The sequence below is a fragment of the Pagrus major genome, chromosome 8, assembly GCF_040436345.1.
Source record: "Pagrus major chromosome 8, Pma_NU_1.0".
In the NCBI taxonomy this organism is placed as follows: domain Eukaryota; kingdom Metazoa; phylum Chordata; class Actinopteri; order Spariformes; family Sparidae; genus Pagrus; species Pagrus major.
Window position 1 is genome coordinate 13,637,586 of NC_133222.1, and position 20,415 is coordinate 13,658,000.

The 20,415-nt window shown below is 38.9% G+C and overlaps 1 protein-coding gene and 1 pseudogene across 2 annotated transcripts; one reads left to right on the plus strand and one right to left on the minus strand.

Annotated features, from left to right (window-relative positions):
- Positions 1-1,225: 1,225 nt before the first annotated feature.
- Positions 1,226-12,576, minus strand: LOC141000819 (ubiquitin-conjugating enzyme E2 Q2-like). Of its 2 annotated transcripts, none has more exons than XM_073471694.1 (13): positions 12,305-12,576; positions 9,036-9,140; positions 8,758-8,880; positions 8,608-8,664; positions 8,351-8,503; positions 6,554-6,638; positions 6,402-6,462; positions 6,219-6,309; positions 6,061-6,119; positions 5,248-5,296; positions 4,996-5,091; positions 3,741-3,807; positions 1,226-3,651 (listed from the first exon to the last, which is right to left on the minus strand). In XM_073471694.1, exons 1-13 carry the CDS (start codon positions 12,461-12,463, stop codon positions 3,620-3,622), a joined length of 1,137 nt encoding a protein of 378 aa, XP_073327795.1. In that variant the 5' UTR covers positions 12,464-12,576; the 3' UTR covers positions 1,226-3,619. The 2 variants fall into 2 exon arrangements, with proteins under 2 accessions (XP_073327795.1, XP_073327796.1); XM_073471695.1 differs by having other exon boundaries at positions 3,525-3,651; positions 8,351-8,500; positions 12,305-12,510.
- Positions 12,577-15,466: 2,890 nt separating this feature from the next.
- On the plus strand, positions 15,467-19,035 carry LOC141001605 (UDP-glucuronosyltransferase 2C1 pseudogene; annotated as a pseudogene).
- The last annotated feature ends 1,380 nt before the right edge of the window (positions 19,036-20,415 follow it).

Sequence of the window (20,415 nt, forward strand, 5' to 3'; positions counted from 1 at the left end):
TCACATGCCAGCAAGAAATGCCACTCAACTGAGTTTATTGCAAAACGTGCCCACTTGTTCACAGGTTATACATAAACCAAAAACATAAGATACCCCACCATCTATGGAACAGTGCAAGGAATGTCGTACACCTGTCCTCCAGAAACTATTCCAAGTGGGAGTATTGCACCAAGCACGATTACTCAGTTAGCCAGGTAACTCCTAAAATAGCATGCAACAACTTCAACATTTGTTAATAGACATAATCAATATTTATGACAAACTGACACCTAATACATTCCAGTGATGAATGCCTTCACTTCTTCACAGCGTTCAGGAAGAAAAAAAAACAGGGTTCAATTATAACAGAGCAGCAAATGGTAAAATAAAACTTAAAAATCATTCCTTTCCTTTTATGGCCTGATGTTGTTTGTTTCAGTAGTTAACTACACACGCTACTGCAAAATGTAGTTACCTACTCGTTAAACTACTTGTACTTCACTCTCCAACACTGACTGTAGCTGTCGAACCATGAACCTCCATATAATGTGATGTTCTTTTGTGTAAAACATGGAGCTTTTCTTTCAGGGAAATTCTTATTTCCTTTTAATTAATACCAAATGATGAAGTTCTTCTCCAGCCAAAATTTCAAGGAAATAAAAAAACAACCTACAATTTCCGCCATGCACCGGTCAAGTTGCTGTTCCTGAGCTATGGCGTTGAATAATGGCCAGAGCATTTTTCGCAGAACATTATGATGTCATAGCGAAGTTGACCTTTTGGATATAACACTTCATAACTTTATAATTTTGTCCTGTTAGACATTTGTGTAAAATCTTGTCATAATTATCATGACCTGAGTAATAGTCAAAAATGTGTTTTCTAAAGGTCACAGTGACTTCAAAATCTAATCAGTACATTCTTGAATCCAGGTGGGCATTTGTGCCAAATTTGAAGAAATTCCCTCAAGGTGTTCTTGAGATATCGTGTCCACAAGAATGAGACGTATGGACTACCCCAAAACATAATGTCTCTGGCTATTGCCGGCTTGGAGGCATAAAAATAAAGCGTTGACCAAATTTTAAGTGAAAAGTTGACTGATGGTTGTATCATCAGAAAATTATTTATTAAAGCTGTTGATATTGGATCAATTTGTCTGCGATCCATTAAGACAACAGTGAAAAACTCATTCATTTATATATCCTCGTGACTCAAATAATACACAGGGAAGCCAGTAAAACAGCAATAATCTTAAAATTCTTTATTCATAAACTTGATGCAAGTTTACAAATTACTGTACATGGTCAAAATTTCTTCAAATGGAAAATGAATATAAAAGAAAACCAAAGCGAGCCAGCGGTGCCGGACTTGATCATCTGTTTGTTGGTGCCAGAAAATGAACTGACAACTGAGAGAAATCAATCTTTTCAACACACAGTCCAGTTAGAGAAGCGTGCAAGTCTATTCACCACGGCATGACTGTCAAACCTCAATCATCTCTTATTATCTCCGCTGAGCAGAGTTTTGGCATTTTGGAGGGAGGTGATCACACAGGTGGATGAAACTTCTAAAGGTTCATCAACACAGGCCCTTTAGAGGCGAGTACACAGTTCCTTGATATTGATACACGGTAATTCCTCCCCCGTCAGCCTCCCTTCAGCTATATCAGACATGTAACAACAGGATGTGGAGTAGTATGTTGAGAAAAGTTTCCTGATTTTAAAATATTTAGCTCAAAACGTGCTTGTTGTTTGAATTGACCTCTTGAGGCACGTTGTTCCAGTTGTGCAAACATCTTTACCGGGAATATTTAAAGATCACACACTGAAATCAAATCTACTTCCGTACTTGGGAGGAAAAAAAAATCCAAAAAATCTACAGTGGATATTGATGAGCTTTTACACATGGTGGTTATCATGCCACTGCAATCCTGTTAAAATGGCATCTTTCTGTAAATGTCCTTCTTCGTACATTGCTTGAATTAAAAGCAACATGTGGCCCGTAAGATTGTAAAGCTCGTTACATTTTTCTGTTGACATCAGATCAGTGGGTGAGTAAGCCTAAACGTCAGCTGTACAGAACCTTAATTAACCCAAAATATAACCCCAAACCCAACACGTACAGATTCCCCTCCTAAGTATTGTTTGTTACCTGAGTTGCCATTTAAACAAACCTTTGCAGACAGTGTTAACAAATAAACTGCAAAAGAGCCAACAGATTGATAGATACAGTGTGTCCTGTAGTATGGGGAACAGCAGTACTGATATATTGCATGGTGTGAGTTCAAATGTACAGAGTTTTAGGTCAGCTCTTATCACACTACAAATGATCCTTCTTGTTGCGCACCAAAAGCAACACCGAACCATCAGTGGAAGGAAGCCCCGCAAATGATGGATGTTTAGCCCCTGAGAGGGGATGAATCCAGCTGCATGTGAAGTCGTGTAACAGGGTTGAAATTTCAGATCTAAACTGGGCAGGAGCAAACCACTACAATCGATGTATGTCAGGAAGATTTAACACGAGTATTTTCTGCAAAACTGTTGAGTGATGAAAAAGAAATCACATCCGAACACCCTTCATTCCCTCTGTAATCACATCCAACAATAACAACGGTTGAGACAACGCTCGTGTGCAACATGCTGTCAGCTTTACACACATGAGGCTTCATTTTCAGCATCAAACTTGCCATCAATCTCTACAGCTATAACCAATTGAAAACACCAGTAGCCCAAATGAGCACTTGCAGGGCTGATGCATTAACAGAAATAAGGCAAAAAGAGCTCTTTAGCGTCAACATTAAATCTGTTACAACTTCCAAAATGATGCTGATCTCACCTTCTGGTGAAAATATATCTATGTATCCTCTGTCCAAGATATGAAATATGCAGATTCTGATAGTTCATGACCCTTGGCCCTCTTTTATTATCAACCCTTGGTGGTTTTGTTCACTGACAACACTTAATCTTAGTTCAACAGCATTGTAGCTTTTGATTCTGCTTGGCCCATATTCTTAGAAGGAACTAGAAGATACAGAGTGGTGGGTCATCTCGATTTAAAGATTCCAAAATAAGAACATTGGCTCATTTATTGTATAATATGCTCAAAATAATAAAAACAATCGCCAAATAATAATTCTAAAACAATATTTGCAATTATGTACCAGTTATATTTCCAAAAGAAAAAAGGGGGAAAATGGCGGTCAATAAAAACAGGTGCAGTGAGGTGCCACTTCAAGAGCTTCAGTGTCAATCGTCTTTTAAAATTCCCGTTTAATGAGGGCTAACTGACTGTTTGTGAAGCCCACTTTGTCAAAGCAGCTAAAGAAAAAGCATTTCCCCACACTTAAAGGAGGAAAGTTTTTTTTAAAGACAAATGAGCATATTTAGAAAACAGAACTAGTGATACCCTCACATCCTCCTCCTCACTCAAACACTGAGAGGAGAAGCCAAGTGATACCAGAATAAAGTCTTTCCTGGAGCGGGGTGAAGGAATACTTGTCAGATGAGCTGGCGAGATGGTTTCCGCAAGAAAGGTGATACGTCCCCAGGTCGAGTCGGGGGAGGGAGGGGGGGGATATTCCAAAGAAAACAAGATACTTTGACCCAAAGACATGTTCTCAGTGCATAGTGGTAGTAGCTCCTTATCCATCCTCTTTAGGTGGTGTGTACCAGCCTGTAAAAAACACAAAGAGAAACCCCTTTGCCAATGGATCCATACCACTGTGTGTCTACTGAGCCCCAACCATTCAGATATTTACTCACCATTCTTTTCATGAATCTGCACAAGGGATTTGTACGACTGTTGTGCTCTGGCAAGATTGTACTGGTTCTGAAAAACAAATGAAAACGTTCTGTTAGATGTACAGAAGTCGTTCGCTATGCAGGAGGAACTATATAAACAATCAACGAAAAACACAAAATTCCCCATCTCTTACTGTCCTATAATTTTTCCTTCGACTGGTTCCAATAAAATGGAAAATGTAAATACAAGTGTAACTAGGTCAGTGAATGGCCTGTGAAAACACCCTCTACAGGGTCGGTCTGCAATAGTAAGGGCAGCTGAAGTTACGCAGAAAATACACTGAAACTGTTGCTGTTCTCCTTGACACATAAAGTGACGGGGAAAGAGCAGCTAGAGGGATTTCAACACATACAGTCTTTCATACAGAGGGGGTAACAAACTATTGTAGCATTGTGTATTTATCTGCAGAGAGGACACACATATATGTGAGTAAAGTGACAGTGTATTTAGCCACATTTGGATTTTTATCTGGATTCGGGACACTGACAGGTGTAAAAAGGACCTAGTATTGAACTCGAATCACTTTTCCCGCCACTTAATTATTCTCCTGGATCATAACAACACTACTACACAGTTACACCATATCCTAACTGAATGGATGTGTACATGGACGAGGAAAGGTTGATCCACAAAGTTAAAATGAGGAGTTATCCATATGATAACTCCAAAGTTTAACCGCACATCCTAAAAAAAATTGACAGCTGGCTCGAAGTTTCTGCAAAGCAAACACAATCCCTAATAACATTCTTGGTGTTGGCTGTAAGAAACATCTAAATATCACAATAAAAAACGTGTGATTTCTGTCAAAAAAGTACAAACATGTGAAGCTAGGCTATCTTAGCACACTCACTCATCTTTTACATGAGTGGTTCCATTCTAACCTCAGCGTGCTGCTGATAGGTATGTGGTTTTTTAACTCGATATAACAGAAGTGACATTTAAATGATTCAATGTGGGCAGAGAGCATCCATAAAATGCCATAGTGGGACGCTTGCTTGCCATTAGGACATGGTGTTAAGGTGTCTAAACCTCAGTACGCCTCAAAGAGCATGTTTAGTCATCAAACACCGCCTTGAACGCCCTCCCACACTACCATGCACGTATGGTTTATGCCTATAAATAGGCATAAACTAAAATGTGGCCATTTGTAAAAAAGCCAGAGACACTTGTGGTCGACCGACGACATGCTGATAGTTGACTAATGACATCAGTTACCTTATTGGCTCCAAACTGCACTCTGGCTTTTCCTTTAACCAGAGTTGCATTTATCTGCATAATGACAGACTCTATGGAATAGGCACTGCTCCAGCCCTGAAAACACACACACACACACACACACACACACACACACACACACACACACACACACACACACACACACACACACACACACACAAAACCATTAATTCTGTTGTTACAGTTAAGAAAAATTGACATAATGAGATGTAATCGAACTCAGTAACAAACCTGTTTTGTGAGAAGCTCCATGCACAAGGCCCCTCCTCCTAGAACATAACTGAAAAGAAAAAATATAAATTCAGTATTTAGGATGAGGATTAAACGTCATATATTAGAGCAGGAGCGTACATTTGATCGAGAAAGTGTTCACTTGACCTTTTACAAATTTGTTGTGCATCAAATTAATTTCATTATGTCTATATTTGCCTTGTGGAAGAGATTTAGATTTTTGTAATATCTAATCCATCTTTTAAGTGGGATTTCCAGGGAAATGTGTTTATACCCATTAATAATCAGAGCCCTTAAACAATCTGCATGGTTTGACGTGGAAGATGGAATTATTAACAGTGTAAAAACAGTGAATGAATTGCCCTCAAGTCTTGTTCAAATGTATTTGATAGCCTGTTTGCACTCTTTTATGATGATGATTTAATTTACTTTTAACAGTCAGAGCAGTAATTTGCAGCCAGTCATAAGCAAGCTTCATAGCCTGTACTACGCAGCCATAACATAGCTTAAAGTCCAGCCTGCACCTAACAGCATAAAGCAATTCATCAAAGGATCTGACATCAGCTTTGTAAACAAAGCGCATTATAACCACATCTGCAACATAGGATTCAAAACACTTAGAGTTGCAACTTCATACTTGTGTGAGTTTTGATTTATTCTTATTAATATTGTGAGTAAATCTCTCCCAACAAAGTCCACAATCCATCTCCAAATTGTGTGCACAACAAATTTGGACCAAGTCCCAGTGAGTGAATACTTTCTTCAGATGAATTCATATGCAAACTGAGCAGTGGGAGATCACTACACACTCACCCTCCGGAGAGCACAGGTGAGACAACCCGTACAAAAGGTGGGTCAAAAGGAAAATTATCCTGTCACATGAAGGAAAATGAAACTTGAGTCTTGAGAAAACCCTTCCCCTTTCCCAAAAAAAAAAAACAATTGACAACAAATATTATCACAGGACTCACTTTATAAGAGAAATTGAGCAGAATGTAGTCCACTCCTTCCTTTTCTTTTAAGACCTGCAAGTCACTATGTAATGGACTATCTGGGTCTACCCTGTAATAAAGAGCGGCAGGTCAAATGACGGACGACACAATACACACAACACAATAAAACACATTGTTTGCAAAATGTTAAAATCAACTTACGTCCTTAACTTGACATGCCATTCATAAAGGCTGTCGCCGACTAGTTCGACTGAATAAATACCTGTGAAACAAACATGAACATAATGTACTTCAGTCTGAGTTGTTATAACAATAAAAGTCACCACTGTACAGAAATGTGTCATTGCAATCACCCGTCTTGTAACTCTGTGATCTGTAGATCTCCCTGAGTTCCTTCATTAGGCGGTCTGAGGCTTGCACAGAGCCGGACACTGCACCCTGCAACATAAATCACAAGAGGAATCACACAGATGGTCGGATGCCAGGACAAATTAGAAGATACAGATAGATATTAAATATTATAGAGCCTGAGGGGAAAGTCTTATTCCTTTCTGTATTTACATGGTGTCAAAAATGAGCACTTTCAAAGGAGTTGAAAGGACAACCAACTCTCCTGGAGTGGAAAAAGATGAATTACTCAACTTTTCTTCTTTAAGCCCACAAGAATAGCCTTTGATCACATACAGTAATGAAAACAATGACTTAAAGTGTGGGTCCATCATTGTTTGTGTCTTTGAGGTTTTTATATTATTCTGTAGCTTTCCAGTGGTGTTCCTTAAGCATTCAAAGCCAAATGTTTATCTTTGGTCAAATTATGTATGTTTTAGGGTCAAAATGCAGTTTTTCCGAGGGCTTCTGAAAGACACATAATGTTCCAACATAATGTGACATAGATTTCTGTGTGATGATGTTGCTACAAAATAAACCCCTTAGCTCGCCTAATGTGCCTTTCCACCAAGACTCGAGAGCTGCAGGTCTGTGTGTCTGTTTGAACATGGCCGAGGGTGTGGCTGAACTACACACACATGCAGGGTTGGCCAGTGGCCGAACACAGCCGTCAGGTAAAGCGTATGCTTCAAGTGAATTCACACAAAATCAGGTATTGAGGCACCTTCCCACATGATTGTTTTTGTGCTTTAGAACGTAACAGCTGTGACAAAATCATACAAAATATCAAATAAATATTTTTCTTATTCATTGCTTTGTTCATGCTACCTCCACTCCCTTTCTTCATTTACTCTGTAGCTCGCTAGACCACTGCTGCTCTGTCTCCCTCGCTGGGCTGGGACTTTGGTGCTGACTTTGAATAGTGTTTTTACTAACAGCAACCAACAAATCCTGTATAGTGTGTCTCTAAATTAAGGTTTTAATATCATAAAACACAGTGTCTTCCACCTTCAAGTTCATATCTTACAAGCTAACATTTTGGTCACTTGTCATGCTTTCATTGTAAGTGAACTTTGGTGTGGGGGCTGAGGGAGGGGAAGGCATCAGCACTTTAACCAATGTCACTGCCTTTACTAACAGCTAACTGGGAGTGTCCATTTTAAAAACTTAGAAGAGAATGTGGAAGGACTCGCTCTTTAAAGATGTTGACTTTGAAAGTATCTGGATGAATCCAGCAGTTTGAATCAGATCAGTTTTGCATTAAGTTTGCATCATTTTACCATCTGGGGTCTGGTGTTTTGTTGCTGATAGCTTAAATTGGGACTTGTAAATTCTGATGTCATGATTCCAGCTGGATGATTCTTCTCCTTCACCGATGAGGCCACTGTGTTGCCTGATAATGTCGAACTGTGCTGCTGCAAAAGTTGAGAGACAACTACATTTTTTGCTTGACAGTTTAGTATTTTTTTTCTGCCGGAGCTCTCTGCGGCAGCAGCCACACTGTGTCAGCATGACAGGAATGATGAGTCTGCGTTTTGGACTCAGTGCTGCTGTTGATCTGAACATGGCCAAACTGACTGAAAAAATTGAATTTGTCAGATGGCGTAAAAGAGAAGAATTTTATTTTAGTATTCCTGTAGTGCTGTGAAACTATCCAGGAGTGGGGTTGGGTTTCCAATAAAACCTTTCATTTTCCTCCACATCTCCTCCATTATGGTCACCAAAACTAAATAAAGAAAATCACGAAGTGAATGAGCTCTTACATTCAAGTGATCCTGTCTCTGGTTTTTACGAATCTTCTCCAAGATGGCCAGATTTTCTTTTTCTATCCCGTCATCTTCTGACTTTTTTCCATCTGCTGGCTCCTCTTCTTTCATGTCATAATGGTCCAGGTCTTGGTCCAGGTCAATGTCCTGCTGCCAGTGAATAAATCATGTTTAGAAACAGGATGTAAACAAATTGGACCTTTAAGCTACATACAATATGAATCCAGTAAATTGTCATGAATACACATATTTACCTCTCCCATTTCCTCCTCCTCTTCCTCTTCAGATGTCACCTCATCTGGTGGCCCATGCTGTTATGTGGTAAAACATCGTGTGAGTTGACAAATGTTGAGTTTTCAAATGCAACAAGAAGATATTGAATTTCACTCGTTTTTGGTTTGTACCTTTCGCTCCTGGGTTATTGGACCAGCAGGCAGAGGCTGGTCGAGCATTTCTACATCTGGATGTTGTGGCAGGTTGTAAAGCCGACAGAGATCACAAATGAGGCGCTTCAACTGCTGAAGAAGCTGCGGTGAAATCAGCACGATAAAACATTAATAATGAAAACCAAACTGCCATTGAACAAATTATTCTTCCAAGTTTCTTCTGTTTTAGCCTAAACATGCAAAATTAACATTTAAAATAAGCCTCTGAGAAGCTGGATCCACATCATCCAACTTACCAACGTGCTGCCTTTTCTCACATCCTCTAAGCGCTCCAACACCTCAGCCAGACACGGATCATCAGAGTCAACAAACCATATTGGCGCTGTTGAGGGATAGGATTCCTACAACGGATGCAACAGCATGACATGGAAATTTAGCTAATTATACTTGTATGTTAAATGCTTTATTGTCTACAGCTCGTGTATTAACACTAAACATAGAATGCCACTGCCTTTATGAAACCAAAATGTTGCCCTGGGAAATCTCATCTAAATAAGATGTTAAAGTTATACCAAAGCTATAAATGATATCAGACCAAATGTCTTAGCCCACACAGACACCCACTGAACACAATGATTTCTCCATGCCAGCTGTAGAGCAAGAGTATCTCCAGCACTGGATGACGCTGAACCTTCAAATAAATCTTTATAAAGTCAAACTGCAGTAACCATCTCAGAAAATATCACGGTTTCACGGTATCACTTAGTAAGGTTTTACATAATTATTTTTGTCAATATCGCTTACAATGACCCATTACTGGATGAAAACAGAAGCTTTTTGGTATCATTTTCACAAAATGTTATGTTATGACAGACATGAAACTTGATAAAAACTTGATAAGCAAATGTATACAATATGATAATCTTTCATGTTTGATGCAAGAACCGATTCTAAATTATAAAGGGCTAATTGTTCAGACCAGGAGATTATGGTATAGGTAGATGGTATAACTGGAGGAAAAAACTGTAACAGGACTGTTGTTTAGTCTAGCAAGCAAGCTCAAACAGTCAAAATCTGTCATGGGAAGCATCCCATGTCCAATTTCCAGAAAGGAAAACATAACACATATTCTTACAGCAATACTGATGTTAGGCATAAAGTTACAAATGGACAAGGGTATGACTGGGAGTGCATGCAGTGTCATGTTATGTGGGATGGATGGTAGAGATTAGTTGTATGAGGGTTTTAAGTACGGTGCATCTTGCATATAGAGGGCAAGATATGTACGTCAGAGAGTCTCTGCAACACTACAGTACTTCATTATAAAGCCGTTCGGCCGCAAATGTTACCTTCATCAAAAAATTGCAGCTCCTATGATTTGGATATTCCACTTCAGTATATCGTGATTTTTGATAACTTATTGTGCAGCCCTAATTTCAGGTATCTCCATCCTTTCTGGGATTTAGCACAAACCATAATAATCCCAAATTCAAAGAAGACACACTCACATTGGTTCAAGACAGTTCTTTACGAGTACATGCCCAAAGGAACAAATTAATGTTTCAGCACAGATCGCCGACTGGTTCAAAATCCTTCGTCTGGAAGTTACAAGCTCTTGCATCTCCACCCACTCTTCCTATAACTAAATCAGGTGCAGCCAATCAAGTGCTGGTGGCCATCTAGTTACTCGGACATGGGAAATAAGCCGGCATTAGGGTACCTAGAGGCTGGATTGTATGAACTAAGTGTTGGAAACAACTTGCACTCACTCACTTCTCATTTTTTTAGTGTGACGATTATAATGCTGTGGGTAGGGTTGAGTGATATGGGTAAAAAAATGACACTGCAATATTTTGGTTTTCTGCAAAATATATTGCTAGATTTTAAAAAAAAGAGAGAAAATTTCACCAGATAACTTAAATCACTCTACTTGATTGATAAATCGATAAGGAATGATTTTGATTGGTGGTTCACCTTTAAATCAGACTTAATTATGCCATATCAGAGAGACTTCTCTTGTAGATAAGTCATGAAAAAAAAATCAGAAATATGCAAGTTTTCCTTTTGCATCAAGCAGCAAAAAAGCTGTAGATGGACGTGTTTGAAATAATTTGCCTTACTTGACATTGCACGTCCCGCTACGTGAGTATTGTGCATGCACACATTGTGATGTAGATGCTGAAACGATATATTGTGTGGCCCCGATACTTCAATATCAATATTGCAGCAAATATTGTAGGGATGACTTTCGATGAGCAGAATGAGATTTTTGAAAAATAATCACCAGTAATGTGGCTATAATGACTAAGTGGGTGACGATAAGTGTTTGAACAAGTAGTGCTGTCTGGTAAGTACAGAAAACTACATCACATCACTCTAATGCAGCATTTTAAATCAGGTCCTATATCACTATAACGACAATTACTGCACATATCTCCCAGCTCCTACTGATTGTATGGTTTCTTTGAGATGGATCTGACTCAAAGGCGATGCAGACTGACTCAACATGACAAGGCTATCAAAACATTTTTAACAAGCCCGTCTGCGTCCCTAAAATCGAGCATAAGTGGAAGTGTGTGTGTGTGTGTGTAGATGTTGTTGCTTAGAGATGAGGATGTGGTCAGGCTGTCAGGATGGTGTGTGAATGATCTGTCACCTGAATCATACTAATGCAAAGGCCATGAGAACAATAATTAGTCTCAGTTCTCATAAATTGAACTTATGTCTGAAGATTATTTACATTATTTATTATGTGTATTCACTGCTCACTGGAGTTGGTGTTGAAATGCACTATAATAGCAGGTCCAACGTTAACAAAACATATTATACAGCTAATCTGACATTATAAGATGGTTGAGAAATTACAGAAATGTAAAGTACAGTACAGACTCCTTCATATCTACATCATATAGCTTCCTACATATTTTAGTTCCCTGATAAAATGACTATCACCGTCACAGCTTTAAAATATGCCAGTAAGTTCGTCAAAGGGATCAGACTATTTACTGAAAAGCCTGAAAACACAGCAGAACAACAAACCGCCTCTATTCAACATTAAACATGTTTACCGGGAGCAGCGATAAGCCCGTTTAGATAAATCTGTTTTTAAGAAACGTAGTTAAAAAAAAAAATAATTAAAAAAAAAACAAAACAGCTGTGGTGTTGCGAAAGTCCCTCTGTGCTAAGCTAAATGGCGTAAAGATTAAACTCGATACGTGGGTTCAGTAAAAGAAAGTTAGCAGTGCCGCCAGCAGCAGCGACGCAGTTATTCTGGCTAACGAGACAAGCTAGCGTTAACGTTACTCTCAGTGAACAAGCTAGCAGCAGCTACCGCAGCGTCGTTACTCATCGACGTTTTCTCCTCCACTTTACAAAGTGAATTTAACAGCCCTTTCCCTTAATCAGCGGGGTTACATCGATCTCGATGACTACACACAACACGAACACAGAGGCGAACACTTTATTCGTATTTATTCTGCGAACACGGAACCTTCCGCCGACTGACTCGGTTTCAGTCGATAGTCAGTGGCTGGTTAGCTTGTGCGCAGAGCTGGCCTGGACTCACCGTGATGTTGCAGTGAATGATCAGCAGCTTCTCCCCTGTTACGTTGAATTGACAACTGAGTTCGTCGGGTTTCCAGTCTATTATTCTGAAACGTTCGTGGTTTGGGTCAAAAATTGACTCCAAAAACTTCAATTCGGCCTTCAGCCCCGAAACCGACATCTTCTACTCATCTCAAACCACCAGGCCGCTGGCAGAGGGGAAGTCGGGGCGGGATGTGACCGCGCAGTTGAGTCGGGTCTACGGATCTCGCATATTAGCGTGAGAACAACAACAAAGGGCTGGAGGGTGAGGTTCACGGTGCACACTGTCAGGAGCACCTCGCAGCTATGACACCACACTACTCTGATTTAAATATACTGAATAGATTAGATATTTAACTATATTTCATTTCATTTATTTTTTTTGTGCTATTCTGTTATCAGGCTATTTGGCACGTCATAGTAGTGCTCATAACCTACAATACTCATAAAAACAAGATGGAAACATCCTAAATAACTTATATATGATAATAATAAATTATACAAGATTTACAAGACCTAGAGGACGTTTATTTTCTGCCACAGGGCCCCAGACCTCCAGCGACCCCAAAAACATTTGCTGCCTTTCGGTTGTTTTTCTGGTAATTTAACTAATTGCACTTTTCTTTGTGAATATCTTTCACATAACCTTTTGGTCCTGTGTGAAACTCCACTTAAAAAAAACTTAAAGCAACATTATGTAGCTTTTTTTTAACTTTAAAGGTGCAATATGTAAGAATTTTAGTTTAAAACATTAAAAAAATTAACTACAATTATCAACACAATGTGAAGAAATAATAGTTTTGACATTTTGTTTTAATGTTGAAGAGATATCTACTGAAGTTAGCATGCTAACCAGCTAGCCCCGGGCCTGAAAACCTCGCTCAGTGGTCCAAAGCTCCTGTGCGAGGTGTGTAAACAACAACATTCCCCTGGTTGTCCAGCTAGCTGCACAGCTAATTGAGCTAACAAGTTAACAGTAGCTACAGTCATGGGTGTATAAAAATATACAGTTAGCAGCAGTTAGCAGTTACTCTGGTGATTCGCTGCCCCTGTTTGTCGGTAGTATGAATTCAAGGTGACTAATTCTTACGTATTGCACCTTTAAGATAACAGCTGCAGAATCATTTGGATGGTACAGTGTCGTGTAATAGAGCGAATGGTGTCTCCGCCTCGATCACTTGTTTCTGCACTATGTAACATCAGTGAGAGGGTTGGATCACAGTTACATGTTTACTTCAACACATAACATTGTTGTGATATCATGACTTTTGTTTGTAGTTAGCACCTACATTACATCTGATAAAGTGTGACAGACCTGGGATTTGTATTTATGACGGTGTTGTTGCACTCAGAAACTGTGGGGGGCCATTTGTACTGTATATATTTATATATTGTTATATATTATAGAGTATATATTTGTCAAGTGGGTGGACTTTGTTAGTTGTGACAAGGAATTAAGAAATAAAACTCAGGTGTGGCCATTTTGGTTATGAGAAGTTTTGGGACTTTTGGAACATAGCTGCTACTATGATATGTTGAGGGTAACATATAAGTTAAAGCTTCAGCCTACACCTTTTCGGTCAATATATTTTTTGTTGCTGTTTTGTTGTACAGTGAAGACTGAAATAAACTGAACTGAACTGAACTGCAGAGGTTTTTGATTTTGGTCTGGTTGGGTCTCTGTATAAAATCAAATAAGACAGACAGACAGACAGTCTGTGTAGTGTGCAGTGCACTTTGTACTTGATCTAATTTTGCACACTATACTGTCCCAACAGCAAATATTTGCCCTGGGCCCCCCAAACAGGTTAATCCAGCCATGTAAAGCATAACTTTAAAGCTACTACAAGGAACCTATATATTCTTGTTGACTGTAGCGGCCCCTGTGGACAAAAGATGGCAATAGTGAAATGAAGTAAACTTTGTTTTTAGTGCTGTACTGCCACAACTACAGAGCAGCTTCTTTCCTCAAGCTGTAAGACTCATCCATTCATCCTCAGCACTCTGCTATAAAATCTAGTTTGAATTTTATGAATTTTCCAAACTGGATAGGTAGGAATCCAACACAGGGACAGGCATTATGAATACCTGATAATTATGCAGAAATTGGCAATGTGAGAACTTTTAAGTACAAGGCGAGTCGATCTGCTGAAAATGAAATTCTTTCTGATTTGACATGAATAACAGAACGGTAGTAGTAATGTCACCTCGTGACTTGAACTGTTGCATCTTTACTATTAAGGACCGTGATAGATTTGCTGATTTCATGTACACAAGAATTTTAATATTAGTAGCCCCTCTTAAATCCACATTTACTCCCCCCTCCTTTATACAGAGAAACACAGGTACCCAAAGGAACTAAACTCAAGTTAATACAACTGAGCAAAATTAAACACATCTGAAGTAAAGAAAAAGATATAAGTAGACTTAAAGGCAAAGTCCAGCTAATGGTTAATGCCCAGTGTTTACTCATATAGTTCTGCAAAGTTTGTTTGTTTACATCATTTCAGTACAGTGGATTGGAGCAGTGGTTTTAAACTTATCAGAGCTAGGGCCGCAACTAACGATCATTTTCAGGGTTGATTAATCTAGCAATTATTTTCTCAATTAATCGATTAGTTGTTTGGTCTATAAAATGTCAGAAAATGGTGAAAAATGTCAATCAGTTGCAGCTCTAGTCAAGATCCCACAACAAAGTCCCAGGATGAATCTGATAGGTTTCGAGTTGATAAATCAGACACGAGAGCACAAAATAATATGTTCCTACCACACAAAATTATGTTATTTACACAACATAACAATGGCGAGTGGTAGAAAAAAGGTTTGGAAACACTGGATTAATCTGAAAAATGTATCTATTTGCTGATCACAAACAACCTCTATAGTTCTCTCCCATCTTTGTGTCATAAATATTTTGCAGGTCACGTTTGTGAAGGTTTCTAAATGAGAAAAGGTTTTATGTTAAAAAAATGGCCTTACTGCTGTTTGAGGAAATGATCATGATCAATTTAATGTTAGTTGCACTGACTTGACACTAGATGGCACCACAGACAAATGTTTTCTGCCTACAACTACACATGAACTCTTTTTGAAGCAGCACCTTGAGCAGTAAGCACATTTTACAGCCGGGCCGGCCCTTATCTGCAGCAGCACACACCTTCCTTTACAACACAGCTGTACATAATACATTACATGTACGTACATGCAAGCTAGTCATAACTTTGAAGGACAGACTAGGAGGTGTATTCACGACTCTTTCTTTTTCACTCTGCACATAACCTTCCCTGTACCAGTGGATTTAGGTAAGTGTTGATAAAAAGCTCTGTTATGTTACGAGCACACGTTAAGTAAAAACAGCCATGGATGTGTGTTAGATTGAAACATGATGTCAAAAAAATAGTTTTCTGTGCGAATCTGGGCAGTGACATGTAAGTGTAAAATTTCACAGAATGTAATGTTTGTTAAAAGTTATCCACTTAAATTTTGAATTATAATTATAGCTGTGATCAAGTCAATCACTTTGGTGTTTTGTATTTTTGGTGTTTATTAACTTCATTTGTTTTCATTTGGATCATTGATTGGGGTTAATGTAATAAGATTTACATTCCAGTGCTACTTCATCTGCGGTGAAAAAAGTATTCTTTACATAAGCAAAAGTAGCAATAAAACAATTTAAAAATACTCCATTACAAGTAAAAGTACTTCATTCAGAATCTCAAGTATCATTATCAAAATGTACTTTAAGTATCAAAAGTAAAAGAGCTTGTTCTGCAGTAAAATGTCCACAGTGACGGGCATATTATTAAGTTTTACATGATCAGGTCGTTGCTACGGATGCATCAGTGTGTAAGAAGCATTTTACTGCTGTAGGTTAAAGTGGAGCTAGTTTGAACTTTAATCAACTTCAGTTGTTTAGTCCTTTACAACATACGGGTCACGCCGCTTCAAAGAGTCAGGAGATAAATCTGAGGGGGTGTGTGATGATTAATGCTGCATTAAAGAGGAAAAAACACTTCTTCTATGCAATTCTGTATGCATTTTTTAAAAATATTAGATAGTTTGACCCTAGGTAGAGTGGAAAAGTCTCTTTGGTTAAACTGATAACAGCAGTAACGTAACAAGGGGCCCTGACCACTGGTTTAATCTTTAACGATATATTGTATTTTACAAGCATGCCATATATTCTTATGTAAAAATTTAAACTGGAGTAAGTCAATAACAAACTGTCAAATAATGTAATTATTAATTCCCTCTGAAATTAAGTGAAAGTATAATGTAGATATAAAATGAATAAACCAGCATTCCTCTTGTATTGACTTGTTTTTGTGTTTAAAGGTCTCTGAGGGATTTCAACATGATGGTGCCTCATTCATCGCTGGTCACATTTGCCCTGCTGTTTATACAACTAACCAGTGTATCTGGAGGGAAAATACTGGTGTTCCCATTGGATGGAAGCCACTGGGTAAACATGAAAGTGCTCATAGAGGAACTGCACGCCAAAGGCCACGAGGTCACTGTGGTCCGGGCGTCCGATAGCTGGTACATCAGCGAAAAGTCTCCTCTCTACACCTCTGTCACCGTCGACAGCCCGAATGGATTTGAGCAAAACTTTGAAACCTTTTTGTCTCCACAGCTGGAGATCCGGCTTCAGGGTAGGGATGCCTCTTGGTGGTCTCGCATCTGGACTCGTATTAAGATGCAACGTGCGACTGTGGAGCAGTTCAATCACTTCCATAAGGGAATGAGTGAAATGGTCACTCAGATGTTTGAAGATGAAAAGCTGATGCAGTCTTTGCACGAAGCCAAATATGATGTGGTTTTGACTGACCCTGGCATTGGCGGAGGGGCAATACTTGCACGTCGGCTCCAAGTTCCTCTTGTTTTTAATGTCAGATGGACCATTCAAGGTGAAGCTCATTTGCTTATTGCCCCTTCACCTCTGTCATACATCCCTTTCACTGCGACAGAGTTGACAGATAAGATGACCTTCCCTCAAAGAGTGCTGAATGTTTTTAGTTATATTCTCGGTATGTACACAATGTCATCCATCACAGAACCTCATTACAAACCAGTAGTTCAGAAGTACTTTGGTCCTGGTGTGGATTACTCAACGTTTTTCCTGGATGCTGATATATGGCTCATGAGGAATGACTTTATCTTTGACTTTCCACGTCCGACAATGCCAAATATAGTCTACATGGGTGGATTTCAGTGCAAGCCCTCAAAGCCTCTTCCTGAGGACCTGGAGGAGTTTGTCCAGAGTTCTGGAGAACACGGGGTCATTATGATGACCTTAGGGACTTTAGTCGGGAAGCTTCCTCAAGATATCGCTGAAGAGATCGCTGCAGCCTTTGCCAAGCTGCCTCAGAAGGTTGTGTGGAGGTATCTGGGAGAAAGGCCAGCCAATCTGGGCAACAACACATTATTGGTCAACTGGCTGCCACAGAACGACCTCTTAGGACATCCTAAAACTAGAGTGTTCGTGGCCCACGGAGGCACTAATGGGGTCCAGGAGGCAATTTACCACGGAGTGCCTGTAGTTGGACTTCCCTTATTCTTTGATCAGCCTGACAACCTGTCCAGAATCAGAGCAAAGGGAGGAGCTGTGATTGTAGATATCGCCATGCTTGATAGACACATCTTTGCAGATGCGCTGATGACAACTCTTTACAACTCCTCTTACAGGGAAAACATGCAGAGGCTCTCGAGGCTGCACAGAGATCAGCCCATGAAACCACTGGACCAGGCCGTGTTTTGGATAGAATATGTGATCAGACATAAAGGAGCCCGTCATCTGCAGACACAGTCCCACAAAATGTCCTGGTTTGTTTACAAGTCTTTGGATGTCATCGCTGCTTTGTTGACAGTTGTACTTATCATGATATTCACCTGCATTTCCATTGTTAGGTTACTGTGGAGGATGATGTTTGTGGGGAAAAAAGTTAAACATGAATGACATTAAAATAAAATGTTGGTTTTGTGTGTGAAATCTGAGCATTACCAAACATTAAGTCAGCTGTTATCTCTGTGTGTGATGTTGCTAAATTTGACAGCATTTGGAAAAATACAGTGATATTTTTTAGTTAATAAAATGTGAAACATATTTCTTTGACATGATTAAAGCTTACAACTCCTGTTATATAAGGCTTGTTCTGTAACAAATACTCAAGTGCAATATGTATTAGTGAGCTAACTCTGATACATTCAACAGTGGTATGGATTTAAAATACATTTTTAGTGCAGCCTTTTGTCTACCTCATTTTGATTTCATATTTTTGAGGGATTTACTAAAAGAGATGACTCATTCAACAAGTGCAAGTTCTTTGTAAAAATGGAAAATTGGCCAGAATTTTCTTAAAAAATCATAAATTAGGAATTTGTTAGCTTATATCTGACTTACAGATGTGGATAATGTAAACATGAACTGAACACGATGATTAAAATATTTTTTTTAAGTGTAGAATCTTGAACTAATTGTAGATTCCTAGTAAAAACTGAAAGAGATCAAATAATGTATTAATTAGAAACAATTCCTTCAGTTATTAAAGACAAAAGCTTGTCATCTTACTGATGTCAAAACGTCTTTATTAACCTTATGTGATGTGCATAAACTCTTCATCAACATGCAATAAGCATTAGCATTACCTTTCCAACTCTATATTTACAGCTCTTACTTTATTTGCTTTATTTACAATAAAATTATTTACAATTCTCCTGTTTTGGCGTCGTGGCTGGTGGGATCCCATTGGAAGATGGTCTCTAGTTGAAGTTGTGTCCCTTTTCTTTTTAAACTCCTGTTTCCTGGTTGATTGTTGGCAGACGCGGATCAGATGGTCCAACACCCTGATTCTGTTCTTTGCATTTTCCCGTAGCGCCCCACATCCATACACTTAACACAAAATATAATATCGTGAAGACTGTGATGATCCCCAATCCAACGACCTAAACCACGGGTCAAAGAATAAACAAAGAAAAAGAGAAAGTTAAAATAAAAACTTGTTATCAGCACATGTAACAAACATGGTAAAAAATGATGCATGCTAAACAACCATATTAGCATTGTCTCGCTGAGCATAATAGCACGCTAAGTCTTTTCGTCTTGTTTGCAGATAAATTCCTGACGAATGCCAAACTATTTCTAGAGACATAATTTTTCCTTACCTGAGACTCATAAAACCATTGCTGACTCTTGATCAGTAACGGTCGTGACAAGTTTTTATTGGCTGGTTCGCACCATCTCAAAGAAGTAGCTTCAGAAACGCTTACATACTCGCCAGACCATGTTGTTCTTGCACACACAAAGTAGTTGCCATCCATAAAGACCAGGAAGAGCCACTCTATGACAGGGACAAAGCTGTAGAAACAACCTTTGAAAGACCTCTTGCATCCTTGAATGTTTCTCATCAGCAGAAAGGCCAGAACTGAAGGAACAGAAAAAAATGTATATGCATAACCATTCCAGGCAGGATCACAAGGACATACATAGTCCACATCTATTATCTTCTCCAAGGCAGTCAGGATGAAGCCAATAAACACATTTGACACAAGAGGGCTCTTCTGAAATTCATCCGTCACTTTGGAGAGCCAGGCTTGTGTCACCTCCTTGGACATTTCTGCATGAAAAGAAAAAAAATTGAAGATGAAAAGTCAGAAAATGTGAAGTTCTGACATTAAAAGATTATATTTTCACCAGTCAACTGAAAAGGGAAAAACCCCATTGTCTTGTTTTAAAGGTGTGATACATCGCAGCTAGTGTGTAGGCTGCGTGGGTCATAAAGGTAGATTTTGCCTCATTGATGGAGGTGGCTGGGGCAGCGTACAGTGGGAAATAAAGACATTTCCCGCTGCTAATAAAAGATCCAGCAAACTATGTTTTTGGGTAAAGAAAATGATTTAAACTATACCAACTTAAATTGTCCTAAAAGGAAAAGTCAAGATAAATACAACAGTTATCAGCTAGAAAGGCTACATAAGATTGTTTGTAATACTAGACTATTATTATTGAAAACACAATAACAAATTTTAGTGTAATTTTGTAATTGTTAAATTAATGTGATTTTGTTCTGCTGTTGTTTTCTTAATTGTAGATCT

Coding starts and splice junctions, on each gene's coding strand:
- LOC141000819 (XM_073471694.1), bottom strand. CDS start 12,463: ATGTCGGTTTCGGGGCTGAAGGCCGAATTGAAGTTTTTGGAGTCAATT. Junction 5,092..5,247: donor TGGAGCTTCTCACAAAACAG/GTTTGTTACTGA, acceptor GTGTGTTTTCAG/GGCTGGAGCAGTGCCTATTC. Junction 3,808..4,995: donor TGCAGTTTGGAGCCAATAAG/GTAACTGATGTC, acceptor TTTGTTTTTCAG/AACCAGTACAATCTTGCCAG.